This window comes from Hyaena hyaena, unplaced genomic scaffold (assembly GCF_003009895.1).
Source record: "Hyaena hyaena isolate Hyena2069 unplaced genomic scaffold, ASM300989v1 scaffold_900, whole genome shotgun sequence".
Lineage (NCBI taxonomy): Eukaryota > Metazoa > Chordata > Mammalia > Carnivora > Hyaenidae > Hyaena > Hyaena hyaena.
In genome coordinates this window covers 759,363-778,350 of record NW_024081535.1, presented here as the reverse complement: position 1 = coordinate 778,350, position 18,988 = coordinate 759,363, and the positions used below count along the sequence as shown (strand labels likewise).

The 18,988-nt window shown below is 36.9% G+C and overlaps 1 protein-coding gene across 1 annotated transcript in view; it reads left to right on the top strand.

Moving 5' to 3' along the window:
• Positions 1-2,030: 2,030 nt before the first annotated feature.
• The window catches only part of NEB (nebulin), a gene marked incomplete at its 5' end in the record, with an annotated part of 105,640 nt that continues 88,682 nt past the window's right edge, over positions 2,031-18,988 (top strand). The window contains 14 exons of the mRNA XM_039220676.1: positions 2,031-2,138; positions 3,344-3,655; positions 4,493-4,696; positions 5,137-5,241; positions 6,190-6,297; positions 7,613-7,924; positions 10,420-10,623; positions 12,175-12,279; positions 12,424-12,531; positions 12,908-13,219; positions 13,914-14,117; positions 15,411-15,515; positions 16,566-16,673; positions 18,436-18,747. Of these exons, the coding sequence (XP_039076607.1) occupies positions 2,031-2,138; positions 3,344-3,655; positions 4,493-4,696; positions 5,137-5,241; positions 6,190-6,297; positions 7,613-7,924; positions 10,420-10,623; positions 12,175-12,279; positions 12,424-12,531; positions 12,908-13,219; positions 13,914-14,117; positions 15,411-15,515; positions 16,566-16,673; positions 18,436-18,747 (2,607 nt within the window). The remainder of the gene's footprint in view (positions 2,139-3,343; positions 3,656-4,492; positions 4,697-5,136; positions 5,242-6,189; positions 6,298-7,612; positions 7,925-10,419; positions 10,624-12,174; positions 12,280-12,423; positions 12,532-12,907; positions 13,220-13,913; positions 14,118-15,410; positions 15,516-16,565; positions 16,674-18,435; positions 18,748-18,988) is intronic.

The window sequence follows — 18,988 nt, the reverse complement described above, 5'->3', positions numbered from 1 at the left end:
AAAAAGCACAGATTAAAGGCCTAGAAACCGAGGAGACAGTGAAAGCCACTCCTGCTCCTGAGTTGGATTCTAGGTAGACAAACAATATTGCTGTAAAGGACACTACTGGGACAGTTGGTGAAAGTTGAACATTCACTATCTATTAGATAACAGTATTGTGTCAATATTAAATTTCCCAAATTTAATAAATATGGTTGTGTAAAAATGACTTTTTTCTTAGGCAATACATGCTTTGGATATTTAAAAGTGAAAGCCATGATGTCTACGATGTACTCTTAATTGATTCTTATTATTGAAAATAAGAATTAAAAAAACAAATGTACATGCCACACATACACACACAAAAGAGAAAATAAATATGGCAAAAGTACTAATAATTGGGTAGCTGGGTATTCATTGTACTATTCTTAAAACCTACTATTCTGTAGGTTTGAAATTTTTCAAAATAAGGAAAATATACATTTTTAAATACTAAAACATACATTAAAATATTTGACCAGGTAAGATTTTATGAAGGTTTTATTTACAAAAAGAGGGAAAAAAGCATACCTGTGCCGGCGGATAATGTGATACATGCCTGAGAGTATTCAAAAAAAACAAAACTGCCAAACAGACAATTTAATTCATTAATATTCACCAAAACCTTTTTCAGGGTTTTCAATCAAGGTACTGTGATTTTCTATAAATCACAAAAGTAATATTAAGAGATACAATAAATTTTTACTTTTTATGTTTAAAAATTATCACAATGCATACTTTATAATTTTTTGAATAATTAAAAGCCAATATTAGCAATTATTTTAAAATATATCTTAACAGTACATAGGATTGGTCAAAATTCCTGTAGGTGGCTCACAAGCAAAAAACTGTTGAATGAAGACTTCTAGTATAGGTGATTTATTTAATGCACTGGTTCTCAAACTGTGTTCCCACAGAACACCTGCATTCCACCTTCCATGTGTGTCTTACCACAGAAATGGAACGGTGGGTGTTCCAATTTACAGAAAAATTATTAAATACAGTTTTATTAGTTTTGTGTTTTTAACTAATAAGTCAATAATTAGAAATAATTAAATAAATTAATAAAATTAACAATTATGAAGCAAATCAATATTAACGAAGACATTCAGGAGCAGATTTCCTTAGTTCAGCTCTGTTTGATACATACATACTCATGGTGGTGTTTTATATTGTTATATAATCATATTCTTTGCCAGTAAAATTGTACCTAATTCAAATGTGGAGTTAAATCAACACTTCTTGGTTGTGTGATAAAAAGAACAAGGGCTGAACAATCCAACGCATTGGAAAGCTATTGACTTCATGTCTAAAATCTGTAAGGGTTTGTGTAAAGAGAACTTGCAGCGTTAAAACCTGCCAGATGTAAAATTTCAATTTAAATAGCTTAGATAAACAGAATGTAAAAGAAAGAGGTTTTCTTTTATGTTTTGTTTTGTTTTTAAGATTTAAGGCTGAACGTATTAGTGCAGTTAATTCTGCATCCAAAGCAGTCTTCTTTGACAAAAATACATTTTTAGAGTGAAAGTATTCTATCTAAATATTCTTTTTTTTTTTTTTTTTTTTAATGTTCTTGAGAGAGAGACAGAGCATGAGCGGGGCAGAGGGAGATGGAGACCCAGAATCTGAAGCAGCCTCCAGGTTCTAGCTGTCAGCACAGAGCCTGACATGGGGCTTGAACTCATAAACTGCAAGGTCATGACCTAAGCCTTTGTCCAACTCTTAACTGAGCCACCGAGGCGCCCCTAGAGTGAAAGTATTATATCTAAAAACTACTACTTCTGGGGCACCTGGGTAGCTCAGTCAGTTGTGTCTGACACCTGATTTCAGCTCAGGTCGGTAATCTCACTGTTTCTGAGATCAAGCCTTGTGTCAGGCTCAGAGCTAACAGAATGGAGCCTGCTTGGGATTCTCTCTTTCCCCTCTCTCTGCCTTTCCCCTGCTGGGGCATGCTGTCTCTCAAGTAAATGAACTAGAAATGAATGAATGAATGCTGTCACTTCTTTCCTCAGAACTTCTATCGCCAGGCCATGGAAGAAGCCAAGAAAGAAGGCTATGACTTGAGAAGTGATGCCATTCCCATTGTGGCTGCCAAAGCATCCCGAGAAATTGCCAGTGATGTAAGAGCTGAACAAGTCCTTCCCTTTGCTACCAACAGGCCAGCCCTCTGTGCAGGGAACACAGATGGATGTCTCTATAGTCACCATCCATGGATCTGTAGTCCTCCATCTTAACTGCCTTTATTGTTCAGGCAAATAAATTGAGGGTTTGAGATAGTAGGTACCCTGCCCAAGGTCACAAGCATCATTGAGATAAAGTCTGGACTAGCATGTAGTTCCTTTGGTCTCTTTTTAATAAGATTGAGTACTTTCATTAAAGTAATATGTTGAGCTAGCTCATAAAAACCTCATGAACTCTCATAAGGATACACTCAAGACAAAGATGCCGGGAGAGGAACAGGCTTTCATGGAGTTCTCCTTCCTGACTTGGGGAAGGACATAGGATAGCAAAAAAGATATGTCTGCCTGCTAAAAAGTACACAAAATCAATTTTCTTTACCTTAAACGTGAAGATCTAAGATTCCTGGACAACTTAAATATTAATCTGAATAGTAGCAAGTTGTCCATTTTTATAGGCTTTTCTTTTTTTTTTTACCATTTTCTTTTTTATTTTTTTTAATGTTTTATTTATTTTTTTGATTGAAGTAGGTTATTTATTATAGGCTTTTCTTTTTATTCATAATTTAAAAACATATAAAGTCTACTATCTTAACCATTTTCAAGTACATAATTCAGCAGTGTTTAGTGTGTTCTCACTATTGAGCAACAGTCTTCTGGACCTTTTTCAGTTTGCAAAACTGAAACTCTATACCTATCAAACAACAAAATTCACCCATTTTTAAACTACCACTTCCAGATTATTTGTGCAGAGGAAAATTATTTCTCAAAATGCCCTAGAAAAAAGATTAAGAAACATGTCAGTTGAGTCCCCCTGTATAACCAACTTCTGAGATACTTTATCACTATAATTGAGCTCTCTCTCTCAAAGTTCACTTTTTAGTCTCTGTTTATCAACATAAAATTGTTTCAGCATAATATAACATTAACTTTATATAAAGTGATCATTGTGGAGTTATTCTGTGGAAATGTACAAATGGGCACAACATCCTCTTCGTTGGAAGTAAGCGTTTTCTAATGTGTAGGATCTCCACACACGTTGAACCTACCCAAGTGTCTTAAGGATTTCATAGAAAAGCATCATCACAAAAAGAATGATAGGAAATAGCCGCTGGTGCTCCCTCCTTATTTACTGGTTTCTCTTTCAGTACAAATACAAAGAAGCCTATCGTAAGCAGTTGGGTCACCACATTGGTGCCCGAGCGGTACACGATGACCCCAAGATCATGTGGTCTCTCCACATTGCCAAAGTGCAGAGTGACCGTGAGTACAAGAAAGATTTTGAGAAATACAAGACCCGGTACAGCAGCCCAGTGGACATGCTTGGAATTGTTCTGGCCAAGAAATGTCAGACCCTGGTCAGTGATGTAGACTATAAACATCCTCTGCACGAATGGACCTGCCTCCCGGACCAGAATGACATCATCCAGGCCCGGAAAGCTTATGACCTCCAGAGTGATGTGAGTATCCCTGATGCTGGTTCTGCACATTAAAAGAAGATCTGAAACATGTCCTTGGATTCTTACTAGTGCCAGTGGACTGGAATTTATTTGTATATTTTAAACAATATACCATTAAACGTTTAAAAAGAGTTTCCTCAAGCTTCCTTTGTATGAGTTAGGTGAAACTTGGTCCTCAGAAATATATAGCAGCATTTTTTGGCTTAAAGAGGTAGAAATATATGTCGGTGTGGAGGGAGGTGGAAAAAGTGGGAACAGGAGTATATCATGCTAAATTATTTTAACAAACATTTCATATTTTATACATACTGACAGGGAAATACTAATATATTCTTGTCTTTTTCAAAACCAATCACCTAATTCTTCTTAAAGTTAGCATGTACTATTAAGAGTAAAATAAAATTAATAATTAGAGAAGTATCTAATATCTTTACAATACCACATTACACTCTTGATATTTTGTGATTTTGAAAGTGGAAATAACGGAAAGATTTTTTAAAGTTCTTTTTACATATCCAAAGTGTAGCTATGTGTGGTGATGGATGTTAATTAGACTTATTGTAATCATTTCACAATATATACATATACTGAATCATTATGTGGTGCACTAGAAACCAATGTATTATATGTCATTTATATCCCAATTTTAAAAATGCAAAGAGCATGATTTGAGAAAAATATTCTCAGGATTCAGTAATGCTTATAAATGAGTGATCAGCTATGCTGAGAGCTTTATTTGTTCACCAATACTTTTGTATTTCTCTCATAGGAGCCATTTTGTAACTGTGAATCTAAAATTCTAACTAGTAAATGTGTTTCTTATCTGTCCATTTGCAGAATTTATATAAGTCAGACCTTGAATGGATGAAAGGCATTGGCTGGGTTCCAATTGGTTCCATGGAAGTGGTTAAAGCCAAGAGGGCCACAGAGATACTGAGTGATAATATCTACCGTCAGCGTCCGGAGACCCTGAAATTTACCAGCATAACTGATACTCCAGAGCAGGTGCTGGCAAAGAGCAACGCGATAAACATGAATAAGGTGAGTTTTTACTCCTCAGTGTTCGAGGAATTTACCATCGAAAAAGGTAAAGTTTCTGACATGTTACAGCATTCCTGTAATTCCTATAGAATATATGATACCTTTTTAAATGATTTTCCATGATAATACTATAATTAATAATATTTCAAAATATTAAACTCTTAAAAATACTACGTGCTGTAATTATTTCATAATTACACATTTTAAACACTGCAACCCATTTATACTTTTCAGAACTGTTAAAGAATTTTACTCAGTCAATGCAATAGTAAGCTAGTAAGCTAAATACTCTTGGAAAGAGTAATTTACATGAAAAGTAGGAATTTATGCAACGTAAGTAAGTTTATTTCTACTTTGTACAGAGGAGAGGTGACTGGCACATATCAAAAGAAAAATGTCTTTGTATGCCAAAATAAGTTTTCTCATTTCTTTTTTCATAGCGCTTATATACTGAAGCCTGGGACAATGATAAGAAAACAATCCATGTCATGCCGGATACACCAGAAATCATGCTAGCCAAACTCAACCAAATAAACTATAGTGATGTGAGTAAATTATTGATCATATGATGAACAGAAAGGCAAAAATGAACTATTGTAACTGTTGCCTAAGTGACTTATTATACATACCCAAAGCAATGTCCATAGAAGAGAGTTCTCTCTTGATTCAATTTCGGGCTATGTGGTAGGTCCACAAAGTAGCCAGTCTTGTGGCAACAGGGTATCGGAGTGGAATGCTTATGGAGAAATATTTCAATGGGAATTACACTCCTGATGCCTTCCCCCACTGGTCAGTGTGGGTATCAAGTCATTATTTGATTAAACAGCTATTTAGTAGGCACATTTAGTAGATACTGTTGGAACCCAGTGAAGTGTTGTGCCCTGTTTTATTCTGGTGCTTCAGCAATGTTCTGGTTACCCTTTAAGTATGACCCTTGAAGCAGATTCTTTGCAAGCATTTTTCTAGGCATCTCTCTCAGGACCAGTATTTTCATCAGGGTGATTATTTGAAGCCCTGTTCTACTTATTGATCATGGTCTGTGATGATAGTCCATAGCAAAATGAAAAATATATATAGAATACGTTGAGTTTTTCATAAATTCAGTCATATTCAATTTGAAAGTAATGTCCTTACTCTTTCTCCTTCTTTAGTATTAAGATGGCCTTTCTTTTATATTATAATGGTGAATGGTGATAGTACATAGTGCTTTTTTTTTTTTTTTTAACATATATTTGTTTGGTGTAACAGAATTTTGGCAACCAAGACAGTTTTTTGTGTGTTCTTTAAACTTACCAATTAATAAAACCTCCAAGTTTAGAACATGTGTCTTAAAATCCCTAAGCACCTATGAAGCAGTTTTATAGAAACTCACCCTGATACTTGAATTCTTATGGATTTCTTTCTATAGTTTAAATGAGGACAGGGAAAATTTAATAATAACTCACTTTATATTTTATGAAAGGAGTAATGATTAATGACTTTCTTTTCTACAGAAACTCTATAAACTTGCTTTGGAAGAGTCCAGGAAGGAAGGCTGTGATTTGCGTTTGGATGCCATCCCAATCCAGGCAGCCAAGGCCTCAAGAGATATTGCTAGTGATGTAAGTTGATGTTTTTGGAAGAGGCATTTCTTGCTCAAAGATGTTCTCAAATGGCAGATTTTATAATTTTTCTTGCCAGAATTTTGGTTGTCCCTACAAGTCTCCATTTCATTTGGTGATTCCACCATGTACAAAGTTGCCAATAAAAACAAAGCAAACCTCAAGATGATGTGTCCATGATGCCTGTTAATCAGTTGGGGATAGAGATATATTGTTTTAAAATGAAGGTTTCATAGAACCTAAAAATGGGTTCATATATTTGAGCCTCACAAGTTGAGCAGCAAATGCTGTGATTGTTTATAGAAAACATTAAAAGAACATGTACATCAGCCAATATAAATGTGAGTTCTTTTCTACTACTTCCATATATTTATTCTGGCACTAAAGGAAGACTAGATGATGGATGAGTTTTAGAGTTTTGTTTCATCCTTTGAAACTTTTACTGAGATGTTACTCAGAAGATGTCCCTAACTGATTGTAAGAACAAATTGAGAAGTAAGAGAATCTTGTTCTTAGAACCTGCTTGCCTATTCTCTGTAGCTCTTCCTTCTCATGAGAAACATCTCCTGAGGGTGTCTAGCACGCTTATTCTATACCATGGCTTCTTAGGACCCAAATCCAGTCTTTCTTTCTTCTGGGAGGACCCCCATGCCTTAGACTAAGGCTTCATTCCTTCTATTATCAAAATATTTTCTGGCTGTAATTCAGCTGGAAAAGTCCACACTATGATCATCTTATGATAAGACAAATCATAACATGTTTCTCTTGAATTTTATAAGTATGGAAGATTAACCCAAGGCATGACTCTTTGATGGTGAAAGTTCAATGACCTAACAGGCCAATAAGGGAGATATTTTCTGGTGAGATCATCTAAGTGTAGTCCATTCTCTTAGTCTAGACAGTCAGTGTAAGTTCTAATTGTAAGAGATATATTCTAAAATATTTTTAACACATTTTTAGGAAAAATAGCCACATCTTTAAGTAGATGTTCTTTTAGATTCTACAAGATATTTTACCTTTCCTTGTTAAGCAATCAAACGTAAAGTAGGTAGTATGGTTTAGTAGAAGGGAAAAATATTAAGAACCAGAAGCTCTCCACTTGAGTGTCACCTTCTTGTGATGTGATCTTGAGAAAAGCACCTAAAACTCCTCTAGGCTCCAGGTTTCTACTTTATAAAATGGGGTTGATAATATTAGCCTTTCTCTCTCACACTAATGAAAGGAAAATTAAAAAAAAATAATGTGTGTATGAAACTATAAAATATTATATAAATGAGATGTTCTCTTCAGACTCCTATCTCTTTTCTTTTTTCAGTACAAGTACAAGGAAGGCTACCGCAAACAGCTTGGCCACCACATTGGGGCCCGAAACGTTGAGGATGACCCTAAGATAATGTGGTCCATCCATGTGGCCAAGATCCAGAGTGACAGGGAGTACAAGAAGGACTTTGAGAAGTGGAAGACCAAGTTCAGCAGCCCAGTGGACATGCTGGGGTTGGTATTAGCCAAGAAGTGCCAGGTCCTTGTGAGTGACATAGACTACAAACATCCCCTACATGAATGGATCTGTCTGCCTGATCAGAATGACGTCATTCAGGCTCGGAAGGCATATGACCTTCAGAGTGATGTGAGTGAGTCTAATGTTCATCAGCATGTGTTTATTTTTATTGATTTTAACTTGAAGATCTATATTTAACTTGAAGATTTATTAAACAGTTCATGAATGAGGTAGCAGTCTCCAGCAAGTAGAGGGTAACTCCAAAGGAGGGAGAAAAAAAAGCAAGGTTTTTATAAGAAGGAGGATAGGGCAAGGAGGTAATAAGCAAAAGAATAGAAAGAATTGTATCAGACAAGGTCACCTTCCTTTAGAGGAAAGAGAAAGAGGTCAATTATGTTGATTACCATTTTTTAGGAGGGGATGGGGGGGGTCCAGGTGACAGATTACCTCCTTGGTCCTGACCCATCAGAGTGTTTAAAAGATTTTTTAAAGGAGTTCTAACTTTTGTGCCATGGAATCTTTCGGCAGTCCCATGAGTCCTACGGACAACTTCTCAAGACAATGTCATGAAATGCATAAATTGCAATATATGTTTCAGAAGAAACTGATCACATTAAAATATGGTTATGAAAATATTAAACTTGGGGTGCCTGAGTGGCTCAGTCTGTTAAGTGTCTGACTCTTGATTTCTGCTCAGGTTGTGATCCCTGGGTCTTGGGAGTCAAGCCCCATGTTCAGCTCTGCACTAAGTGTGGAGTCTGCTTGAGATTCTCTGTCTGCTCCTCTGTCCCTCTCCCCTGCTCATTCTCTCTCTAAAATAAAAAATATATATATATTAAACATAATCTATGATGTAGTAATACACATGCTTTTTTAACACTTAAAAGATCTAGCACTGCGTATAATACTTAGTTTAATTTCAAGGAAGTAAGGAGCATAAATATTTCAAGATGTTTGCAACAACTGTAATAAGATATGAAAATATTTGTGATTTTTATTTCTGACAAAGTCTTATGTAGTGTTAATGCTATTATAGTCTCTAGCCTTTATTTATAATAAAAAATATTGTGTTTCAATTAGAGTTTAATAAAAATAAAGATATTATGTTTTTCTATTCAAGTTCATTGATGCCAGGTTCAGAATTGCTGGTTGAGCACAACCTAATTTTCCAGATGAATTGATTATATTATCATTTTTCTGATAATTTTCTTTTTTGGACAAGAAAGTTTAAGAATGAATTGTACATGGCAATGAGAAACAATGAAATCTGGCCATGTGTAGCAACATGGATGGACCTTGAGGGTGTTATGTTTAGCGAAATAAGTCAGGCAGAGAAGGACAAATACCATATGTTTGCACGTATAGGAGGATTAGGAGCAACTTAATGGAGGACCATGGGGGAGAAAAAGGGGAAAAATCGTGGGGGAGAGGGAGGGAGGCAAACCATGAGAGACTCTTGAATGCCGAGAACANAAAGAGGGGTGATGGGCATGGAGGAGGGCACTTGTGGGGATGAGCACTGGGTGTTATATGGAAACCAACTTAACAGTAAACTATTTTTTAAAAAATGAATTGTACATATTGAGACGATTTTTCTAAGAAGCTGAAAACAATAGCTCTCTAGAAATATGTGAGGCACTTTTGTTGTCAGCCAATAGATTGTCATTGGGACTCAAATGCTACCTTGATGGTATAGTAGCTTCTTGTTTTTTTGATCAGGCTCTGACAAGCTGTCACTTTTGAAAGACTGATTAAAAATAGTGGCATTGTTGGGGCGCCTGGGTGGCTTAGTCGGTTAAGCGTCCGACTTTCGCTTAGGTCATGATCTCTCGGTTTGTGGGTTCGAGCCCCGCGTCGGGCTCTGTGCTGACTGCCAGCTCAGAGCCTGGAGCCTGTTTCAGAGTCTGTCACTCCCTCTCTCTCTGACCCTCCCCTGCTCATACTGTCTCTCTCTCTCTTAGAAATAAAAAAAAAAAAAAATAGTGGCATTGTAAAAAAGAACTTTCTCAAAAAGCCATACAAATAAAAAGAACAGTTATCTTTACTTATGAGAAAAATGTTCCTTTAGCCAGTTGTTTAAATTCCAAGAAGAAAAATGAAAGGATAAAATATGTTCTTTCACTTGAATTATAACACAAGAAACGGAATTGAGGATAAGATAAATAAGAGTAAAAAATACATGTACTCTTTGCTTAGAAGCATGGTTGTGAAGGCCACTGCCCAATGGGATAGGAACAAACTGTGTTCTAACAGAGTATTCTTCCCACACAAGGAAGTATAGGCAATCAAATCAGAGAATAAATAACTTTCTATCAGGAGGCAGTCACTAATTTCCTTAAAATGGTTTGCATCAATGAAACTGCATATCATTAGATTTTATGAGTCTTTAGTATATGTGCTACCAAAGTGAACACAGATTTTATGAGTCTTTAAACTAGAAAACATTAACTACCTTCAGGGACAAAGCGTTTGGGTAGCTATTCTACACCAAAGTCAATCCTGTGGGTCTTCCCAAAAATTCATATAAGTAAGATTCAGAATTATACATTTTCTATATATGCTGTATAGGCTCTATAGGCTGTCTAGGTAACTTCTATAAATATTTGACATTATTTCATTTGCAGGCTCTTTACAAGGCTGATCTCGAGTGGCTGAGAGGCATTGGATGGGTGCCCATTGGCTCTGTAGAGGTTGAGAGGGTGAAAAGAGCTGGAGAAATCCTGAGTGACAGGAAGTACCGCCAGGCTGCAAACCAGCTCAAATTCACATGCATTACAGACACTCCAGAGATTGTCCTGGCAAAGAATAATGCCCTGACGATGAGCAAAGTGAGTATGCAATTGTTTCCATTTCCTGAGTCATACCTTCCATGGACTTGGCTCAAAGTGAGAAATGCCCTGAAGAGCTTTCAGAGAAGGGAGCTCTAATGGACTGATTTGCATGCCCAACTTAAACAGAGCATCTACTTGATTTCTGGTTGGACCTGCATGTTCTTGTCAACACTGTGTCCCCTAATTCTCTGTGTGCATGAGGAAGCATAGCCTGGGGTAATTTCTCTGGAGTAATGGACACACTCTTTTGAACAGTGACCTGGAGACATCCACACAGACGTTACTTTTCCCTGTACATTCTCCTAGGCAAAGTGGACTCAAACCATTGACAGAATTCCCTTTATCTACCCTGCAAGGAATATACAGCCTTTTAGCATTTTGTTCTGAAGTCTAGGATACACAGTGCTTATAGCAGAGCCCCATTCACTCTTTGAATTTGAACAACTCAAAATAGTTGCTTGGTTTGCCCTTCTGTATTAGGTTGTGGAAGTGAGAAGTGAGAACTTTGAGAAGTGAGCTGCTACTGCCGCTTCGGTATCATTACACAAGATAGATAATCACTTCCTTTTTTTCAGAGTCTTAGCAATCTGTTTATTAATACTGGGATCATTCTTTATCCAATGGATAAGTCCTCAATGTGCACATTTTAGGTTGAACTTAATGTACCTGAATTCTTCCACACCTGCCTGGATATCTTCCAAACATTTAGGTAGTGAGATTGGGTGCAGAATATGAAATTGACTCTCCGCGATCTCCAAAGCTGGTAGTACTAAAACTCCAGGAATTCTATTTTCTACCATACCCATCACAGCAACCACAGTGAAAATAACAATAGGAAACGCTATCAAATCTGTTGAGTGCCTACTAAGACTGAGACACTTTACATATGTTATAGTTAATCTTCAAAAAGCACTTAGTAAGGGCACATAGGTAGTTCATTTGGTTAGGCGTCTGAATTTTAGTTTCAGTCTGGGTCATGATCTCATGGTTCTTGACAGTGTGGAGCCTGCTTTGGATTCTCTCTCTCCCTCTGTCTTTGTTCCTCCCCAGCTCTCTCTCCGTCTCAAAATAAATAAATAAACTTAAAAAAAATAGTAGGCTTAAAAGAAAAACAAAAAGCACTCACTAAAAATATGATTATCTAGCTCTTAGAAGTAAGGAATATGAGGCATTATGTACATTTCTCAAGATTACACAGCTTGGCCATAGTGGAGTTGGGCTTGAATTTGGGGTTAACTCTGAAGTCTATGGATTTCTACTGTGTCATAGTTCTATAGCCAGGTTCCATCCATGGAGGGTCATATGAGTAAGCTTGAGATTCAATGGAAGAAAAAAATTAATAATTGAGACTGTTAAATTGCTTCATATTAGGCATGAAGCTGTCATATGGCAGTTTCAGTATTGTCATGTTTTACTCTCCCCACTACCCTTTTGCTTCCCCTGCCTCCAAAAGCCTTAAAAGGGCTTTTCTACAGTAAAATGTGTTAAATTTGAAAACACCTGTAATATATGGGCTCTAACAAAGGGTTTACCTCTTTTCCCCCATAGCATTTATACACAGAAGCTTGGAATGCTGACAAAGCCTCCATCCATGTGATGCCAGACACCCCAGAAATCATACTGGCCAAGAGCAATTCTGCCAATATTAGTCAAGTAAGAGGTTTCCTATAATGGTCTTTTAAGCCTTTCTAGGATTCTTCAAAATACTTTTTCCACCTTACAGTTTCCTGTCTGGAATTGGCCTATTACCTCTCTAAAACACTTTTATTTTTCTTTTGTGTATCATCCTCCACCTAGAAACTTTACACCAAGGGATGGGATGAATCAAAGATGAAGGACTATGATCTGAGGGCTGATGCTATTTCCATCAAAAGTGCCAAGGCATCAAGGGACATTGCCAGTGATGTAAGTGCCCTCCATCTAACCCTTTATGGACTCACATTGCTGAACAGCTACTATGCTGCTGGTGGGCCACGTTTCGCAACTATTTCCACACGTGTCCCCCACTTCTGCTTCTTACTTTGTAAGACTTTTTCCCTCTGTTGTCACAGAAAAGAATATTACATTTTGGAATTGTAGCTAGAGTTGGTTAGGGAAGGGCTCCACCAATGAAGATACATGAAGATACTACACTTTTGCTTATGACAGTGTGCATTTAAAATTATTCAGAGATGGCAAAATGTTTGCAATACGAAATTCTTATCCATTTGCTTGCAGGTGTTCATGTTTTCTGTAGTTGTCTTAAAAGTGGGTTTCTAAACCTATACTTCTCTCATTTTAGTACAAATACAAAGAAGCATACGAGAGACAGAAGGGCCACCACATTGGAGCCCAGAGCGTTGAAGATGACCCCAAGATTATGTGTGCCATACATGCAGGGAAGATTCAAAGCGAAAGAGAGTACAAGAAGGAATTCCAAAAGTGGAAGACCAAGTTCTCCAGCCCAGTGGACATGTTAGGCATCGTGATGGCCAAGCAATGTCAGACTTTGGTCAGTGACATTGATTATCGAAATTACCTGCATCACTGGACATGTTTACCTGATCAAAACGACATTATCCAAGCAAAGAAGGCCTACGAACTACAGAGTGATGTACGTAACACAAACTTTGGGAAAGATGGAAGGAGAGGACATAGGTTTATTAATTGTCCAGGCGGTGCTCCTATACCAGGGTCCTATGAGTCCATCCCACCGTGGATAGACTCATGGATTGTGCACTGCACAGCCCCAGGGGAACACTACTCACATTGTTTAATAATAATCCATTTTCAGGAGCTAGGTCATAGGAATCAATACAGATGAAGAGTCTACTTAGGCCATGTCTTTTATTCCGTGACCCAGATTCCAGACTATTTTTTCATGTCATTTGTACTTTCTGGCAATGAAAATATATTGCAGGTAAACATAAACTATCTGAATATTTTTGAAATAACTGCCACTATTGTGCTATATCCAAAAGGATTAAGTCAGTTACAGGATTAAAATGGAATAAGATTCAACAAAATTTCCTTGAAAATTTTTTTTCCGTTCTATAATTTTTGGGAAATATCAAATAATTATCATGAAACTCAGCATTATTATGATTTTATTCATCTTCACAGATAGTGTATGTGAAATTATTTTATCATTGATATTAAAACCCCAAAGTCCCATAAATGTCAGCTCCTACTTTTTTTGAATACCATCTACTATGCTCATCAACCCCTCAATCCCATATACTTTATTTTTTAATTACGAGATGATGTGTCTAACCATGGAATCTAATTTCTGTCTAATATCTTTGTAGAGTGTGTATAAGTCAGATCTAGAGTGGCTACGTGGCATCGGCTGGATGCCAGAAGGCTCGATAGAAATGAAGAGGGTGAAGAATGCTCAAGACCTGGTGAATGAAAGACTTTATAAAACACGGCCAGAAGCCTTGAAATTCACTTGCATTGTTGACACTCCAGACGTTGTCCTGGCAAAAGCCAATTCTCTGCAAATAAGTGAGGTAAGAACCGTCCTGTTACCAAGCATTCCTTTTGTGGGACTCTGTTTTTCAGATAATGCCACCCAAACAGAGCAAGTTGACTGTTCCCCTTGGAAGACTTAGCGTAACAAGAGCAACTCTAAGAATCTGATGACAAGTTTGGTAAAGGCAGAGGCAAATTAGAACAAATATTTCTTCAACTCCTATCAAATACTAAAGCCTAGAGCATATTGGGGGACCCGGGGGGCTCAGTCATTTAAGTACCTGACGTCAGCTCAGGTCATGATCTCACAGTTCATGAGTTCCAGGCCCACATCGGGCTCTCTGCTGTCAGCACAGAGATCCTTTGGATCCTCTGTCCTCCCCTTCTCTCTCTCTGTCTCTCCCCCATTCACGCTGTCTTTCTCTCAAAAATAAAATAAACATTTAAAAAAATCTGTAGCGTAATGTTGCATTTTAAATGGTATAACATTGCGTTAGCCATGGTTCTCCAGAGAAACAGAGCCAATAGGAGTTATAGATGTGTGTGTGTGTGTATGTATATACATATATATACATATATATGCATGTGTGTGTACGTATATGTTTATGAGAGAGATGTAGATAGGTCTGCAGACTATACCTGTGTATGTACACACACGCAGAGGAAGAGAGATGTATTTTATGGAATTGGGCCATATAATTATGAAGGCTGGCAAATCTACAGTCTGCAGAATAGGCTGGAGACCTAGGAAAGAGTTGCAGTTCAAGTACAAAAGCAGTCTGCTGAGAGACTTCCTTCTTGCTCTGCAGATGGATGTCAGTCTTTTTTCTATTAAGGCCTTCAGCTGATTAGGCAAGGCCCATCCACATTACAGAGGGTACCAAAGTCTACTGATAAAAATGTTAATCTCCTCTAAAAAAAAAAAAAATACCGTCACAGAAACATCTATAAAAAGTCTGACCAGGGGTGCCCAGGGAGCTCAGTTAAGTGACTGACTTCAGCTCAGGTCATGATCTCACGGTGTGTGGGTTCAACCCCACATCAGGCTCTGTGCTGACATCCCAGAGCCTGGAGCCTGCTTCAGATTCTGTGTCTCCCTCTCTCTCTCTGCCCCTTTTCCACTTGTGCCCTGGCTCTCTCTCAAAAATAAATAAGCATTTTTAAAAATGTCTGACCAATTATCTGGGTACTGTGGCCTAGCTAAGTTAACATTTAAGATTAGCCATCATAAACATTAAAAACATTTTTCCAGGTCAGTTTTTAAGGCTTAATGTTTCAGATATCTACCTTTTTATCACTGTATTAAATTAATACTTCCCTTCTCTCCACAGAAACTATATCAAGAAGCGTGGAATAAAGATAAAACCCACATCACTATTCCTTCAGACACACCACTCATGCTGCAGGCTCAAATTAATGCCCAGCAAATCAGCAATGTAAGAGGATTAAATATGAAGTGTAAATGCCTTTATTGGACAGTATATGTCAGCGTGTGGAGTGTGGCGTAATGGACAAATTACCTGTCTTAGAAGCGTACAGTTTTTGGTGCTAGACATTTTCTCTTTAGCTACCATTCCCAATGCAGTATGAATGGCAATTCCACCTTTTATTTTATTTTATTTTTTTTGTTTTTGTTTTTTGTTTTTGTTTTTTGTTTTATAACTTATTTCTTTTGTTTGTTTTTTTGGTTTTTTTCCATTTTGTATTTTATTTTATTTTATTTTTTACTAATAGCTTATTGTCAAATTAGTTTCCACATGGCAATTCCACCTTTTAAATGTTAGTTTAAATACATGGCGGGGTCCTAGGACTACAAGAGTTAGGAAATCTGAATCCTACTGGATTCCTCCTTTCAACATTAAAAACATTGTTCTATATCCAATGTCCACAGCTCAGTCTTTGTATATTAATCGAGGATAATGAAATCCCTAGTTAAATGTCTCTTACACGCAGGAGTATGAGGTAACAATCTCTTTTGTCTTCATAGTTTTTTGATCCAAAACTTTCTTGTTTGATATTTCAAAGCCATTAGAAAAGCTGACACTTTTTAATTATACCCAAAGCATAAGATATGTATAAATATCTATGTCACATCCCTTTAGCAGGGACCTCTGAAAAGTCAAAGGGCAACATTAGGGGGGAAAAAAAAATCTTACCAGGTCTTACATGATACCTTAATGAAGGTTTTCTAGTTTCACAGTTGATTCTTAGTTTCCTGTTGTATGGTGGGTATTTTCAGATAAGTACCATATTGTAGTGAAGACAAATATTCAAATATTTAGTAGACCTAGATGTTTAGCTTTAAAATTTTAGAAGTATCCTACACTCCATAAAGTAAATAGCTAACCACCAGAAGAATTCAGAAATGTCTGTTTTATCTTATACTGTTTTTATTTACATTATATCTTATGAATCCTATTTTGAGTATTTGAATATATTCACTTATTTTAAGTTCTTATAAACAACCCTGTGTTTTCTATCAATAGAATCTTTACCAAAAAGACTGGAATGAGGCCAAACAGAAAGGCTATGACTTCAGAGCAGATGCCATTGAAATCAAGCAGGCCAAAGCTTCCAGAGAAATTGCCAGTGAGGTACAGCTTTTATTTCCTTGTGGTTTTTTTTTCTTCTTACAACAAATAGGAAGAGTATTTTTCCAAGAATTTGGGAGGTTTAAAAAAATCTATGCAAACAACTGCATTTTTTTTTTTGCACTAGAGACTTTATTTAAAACCATTAAAATGGAATGAAGCACATTAAGGTTAGTATAGATGACGTATATGTATAAATAATTTCTAAGTTGTTTCTGCGTGGAAGTAAAATAACGTGAACAGTCTATGCAGAATTCTTAGAAAAATTCATTACATTTGATTGTTGACCAGTGTCATTTTATCCCCCAAATATTTATGATATTATCCATAAATGTAGATCACAGGTGAAAGTTTCATATAAGATTTTTTTTTTTTAATGTTTTATTTATTTATTTCGAGGAGAGAGAGAGAGAGAGACAGCATGAGCAGGGGAGGGTCAGAGAGAGAGGGAGTGACAGACTCTGAAACAGGCTCCAGGCTCTGAGCTGGCAGTCAGCACAGAGCCCGACGCGGGGCTCGAACCCACGAACCGCGAGATCATGACCTGAGCGAAAGTCGGACGCTTAACCGACTAAGCCACCCGGGCGCCCCTCATATAAGATTTAAGACTGAAATCACATCTTATATATAAGATTTTATACTGGAGGTTTATGCATAATGCTCTCAGTAACCTTGTAAAATTCATTTAACAGTAATTTTAAAACTTAGAGTCAAAATAATTATCCTGCCAAGCCCCTTACCCCAGCTCTAAATCTTTAAGCAGTGCTGTTCTCTTTCTCCATTTCCTGCTCTATTTTTTTAATCTCCTTTATCTACCTATTTCTTCCTTCTTTCTTTTTTTTATTTATTTAATATAATTTATTGTCAAACTGGCTTCCATACAACACCCAGTGCTCATCCCAACATATGATCTCCTCATTGCCCATCACCCCCACTCCCCCACCCCCATCAACCCTTAGTTTGTTCTCTGTACCTTCTTATTTTTCAATTTTAACTCTAAAAACAATAGCCAGTCTATAGTATCTGCCTTATTCCCAGTTCTCTCTCTCTCCCTTTCTATTCAAGCCTTTCTATGTTATCCAAAAATAGGAAAGAAACAGATGCTATCTTACTGTAGTCCTAAGACACTTAGGACAAGCATGGACAAGACGGAAACTCTTGTCCACAGGCCTTTTGTTGTCATCTGATTCACACCAATGACCTTGCTTTCCTGAAATAAGCACCTTTTTTTATCTGTCTCCAAAATCACACAAGTGACTTTTTCCTATTGAGGTACTCTCAGTACTCTTGGGGGACCATCTAACTTAATGTTCCATTTTCCAGGAAACCTTGGGGACCATGATTACACCACTGTCTTATTTTCCACATCTGAAATATGTGATAATAATAGTATCTACTTCACAGAGAAATTGTGAAGATTAAGATTATAATTGCTACTACGCAACTATTTTTAACTAAAAAATCCAGCAATTTCACATGGATCAACCTAATACATTTGAAGCACTCATAATACTATCTGGCATTAGTAATTGCTCAGTAAATGTTAGCTATAATTTTTTGTAATTATTCTCATTCACCATGCTACTTCCCCCCCTGACTTATTCATGTTCTCTATTTTTCTTAAAGTGACTGAAATATGTAATGACTGCCAGTGTTGAGCCAATTTATATTAAGGCAGGGAAAATATTCTGGAAACATTTAATGAAAAGTCCTCTTACCACATTATTTTCACGTGTCTTTTTATCTGATTTTTCACAACGTTTAGTACAAATACAAAGAAGGTTACCGTAAACAACTGGGCCACCATGTGGGTTTCCGCACCCTACAAGATGACCCCAAATTGGTCTGGTCTATACATGCTGCCAAGATCCAGAGTGACAGAGAATATAAGAAAGCTTATGAGAAGTCTAAAGGAATTCACAATACGCCGTTGGATATGATGTCAATTGTTCAGGCCAAGAAATGCCAGGTCCTGGTTAGCGATGTCGATTATCGCAATTATCTGCACCAGTGGACATGTTTGCCAGATCAGAATGATGTGATCCAGGCTAAGAAGGCCTATGAACTGCAGAGCGATGTACGTATATTATCACCAGACTGTTGGGGAGATATGTGTTTCTGTATAACATCACCGTATGTTCCCTAGGGACATATTTTAAGTGGTAATCCTAATAAAGCCTAACAATCTGTACATTTCATTGTAGTAGAGTTATTTTGAACATTCTCTATCTTATAGAGGATTCCTTTTCATGTAGTGAGGCCTTATTCATTAAGACAAAAAAAAATCACTCTCTTATTCTATGTAATTAGATAGAAAA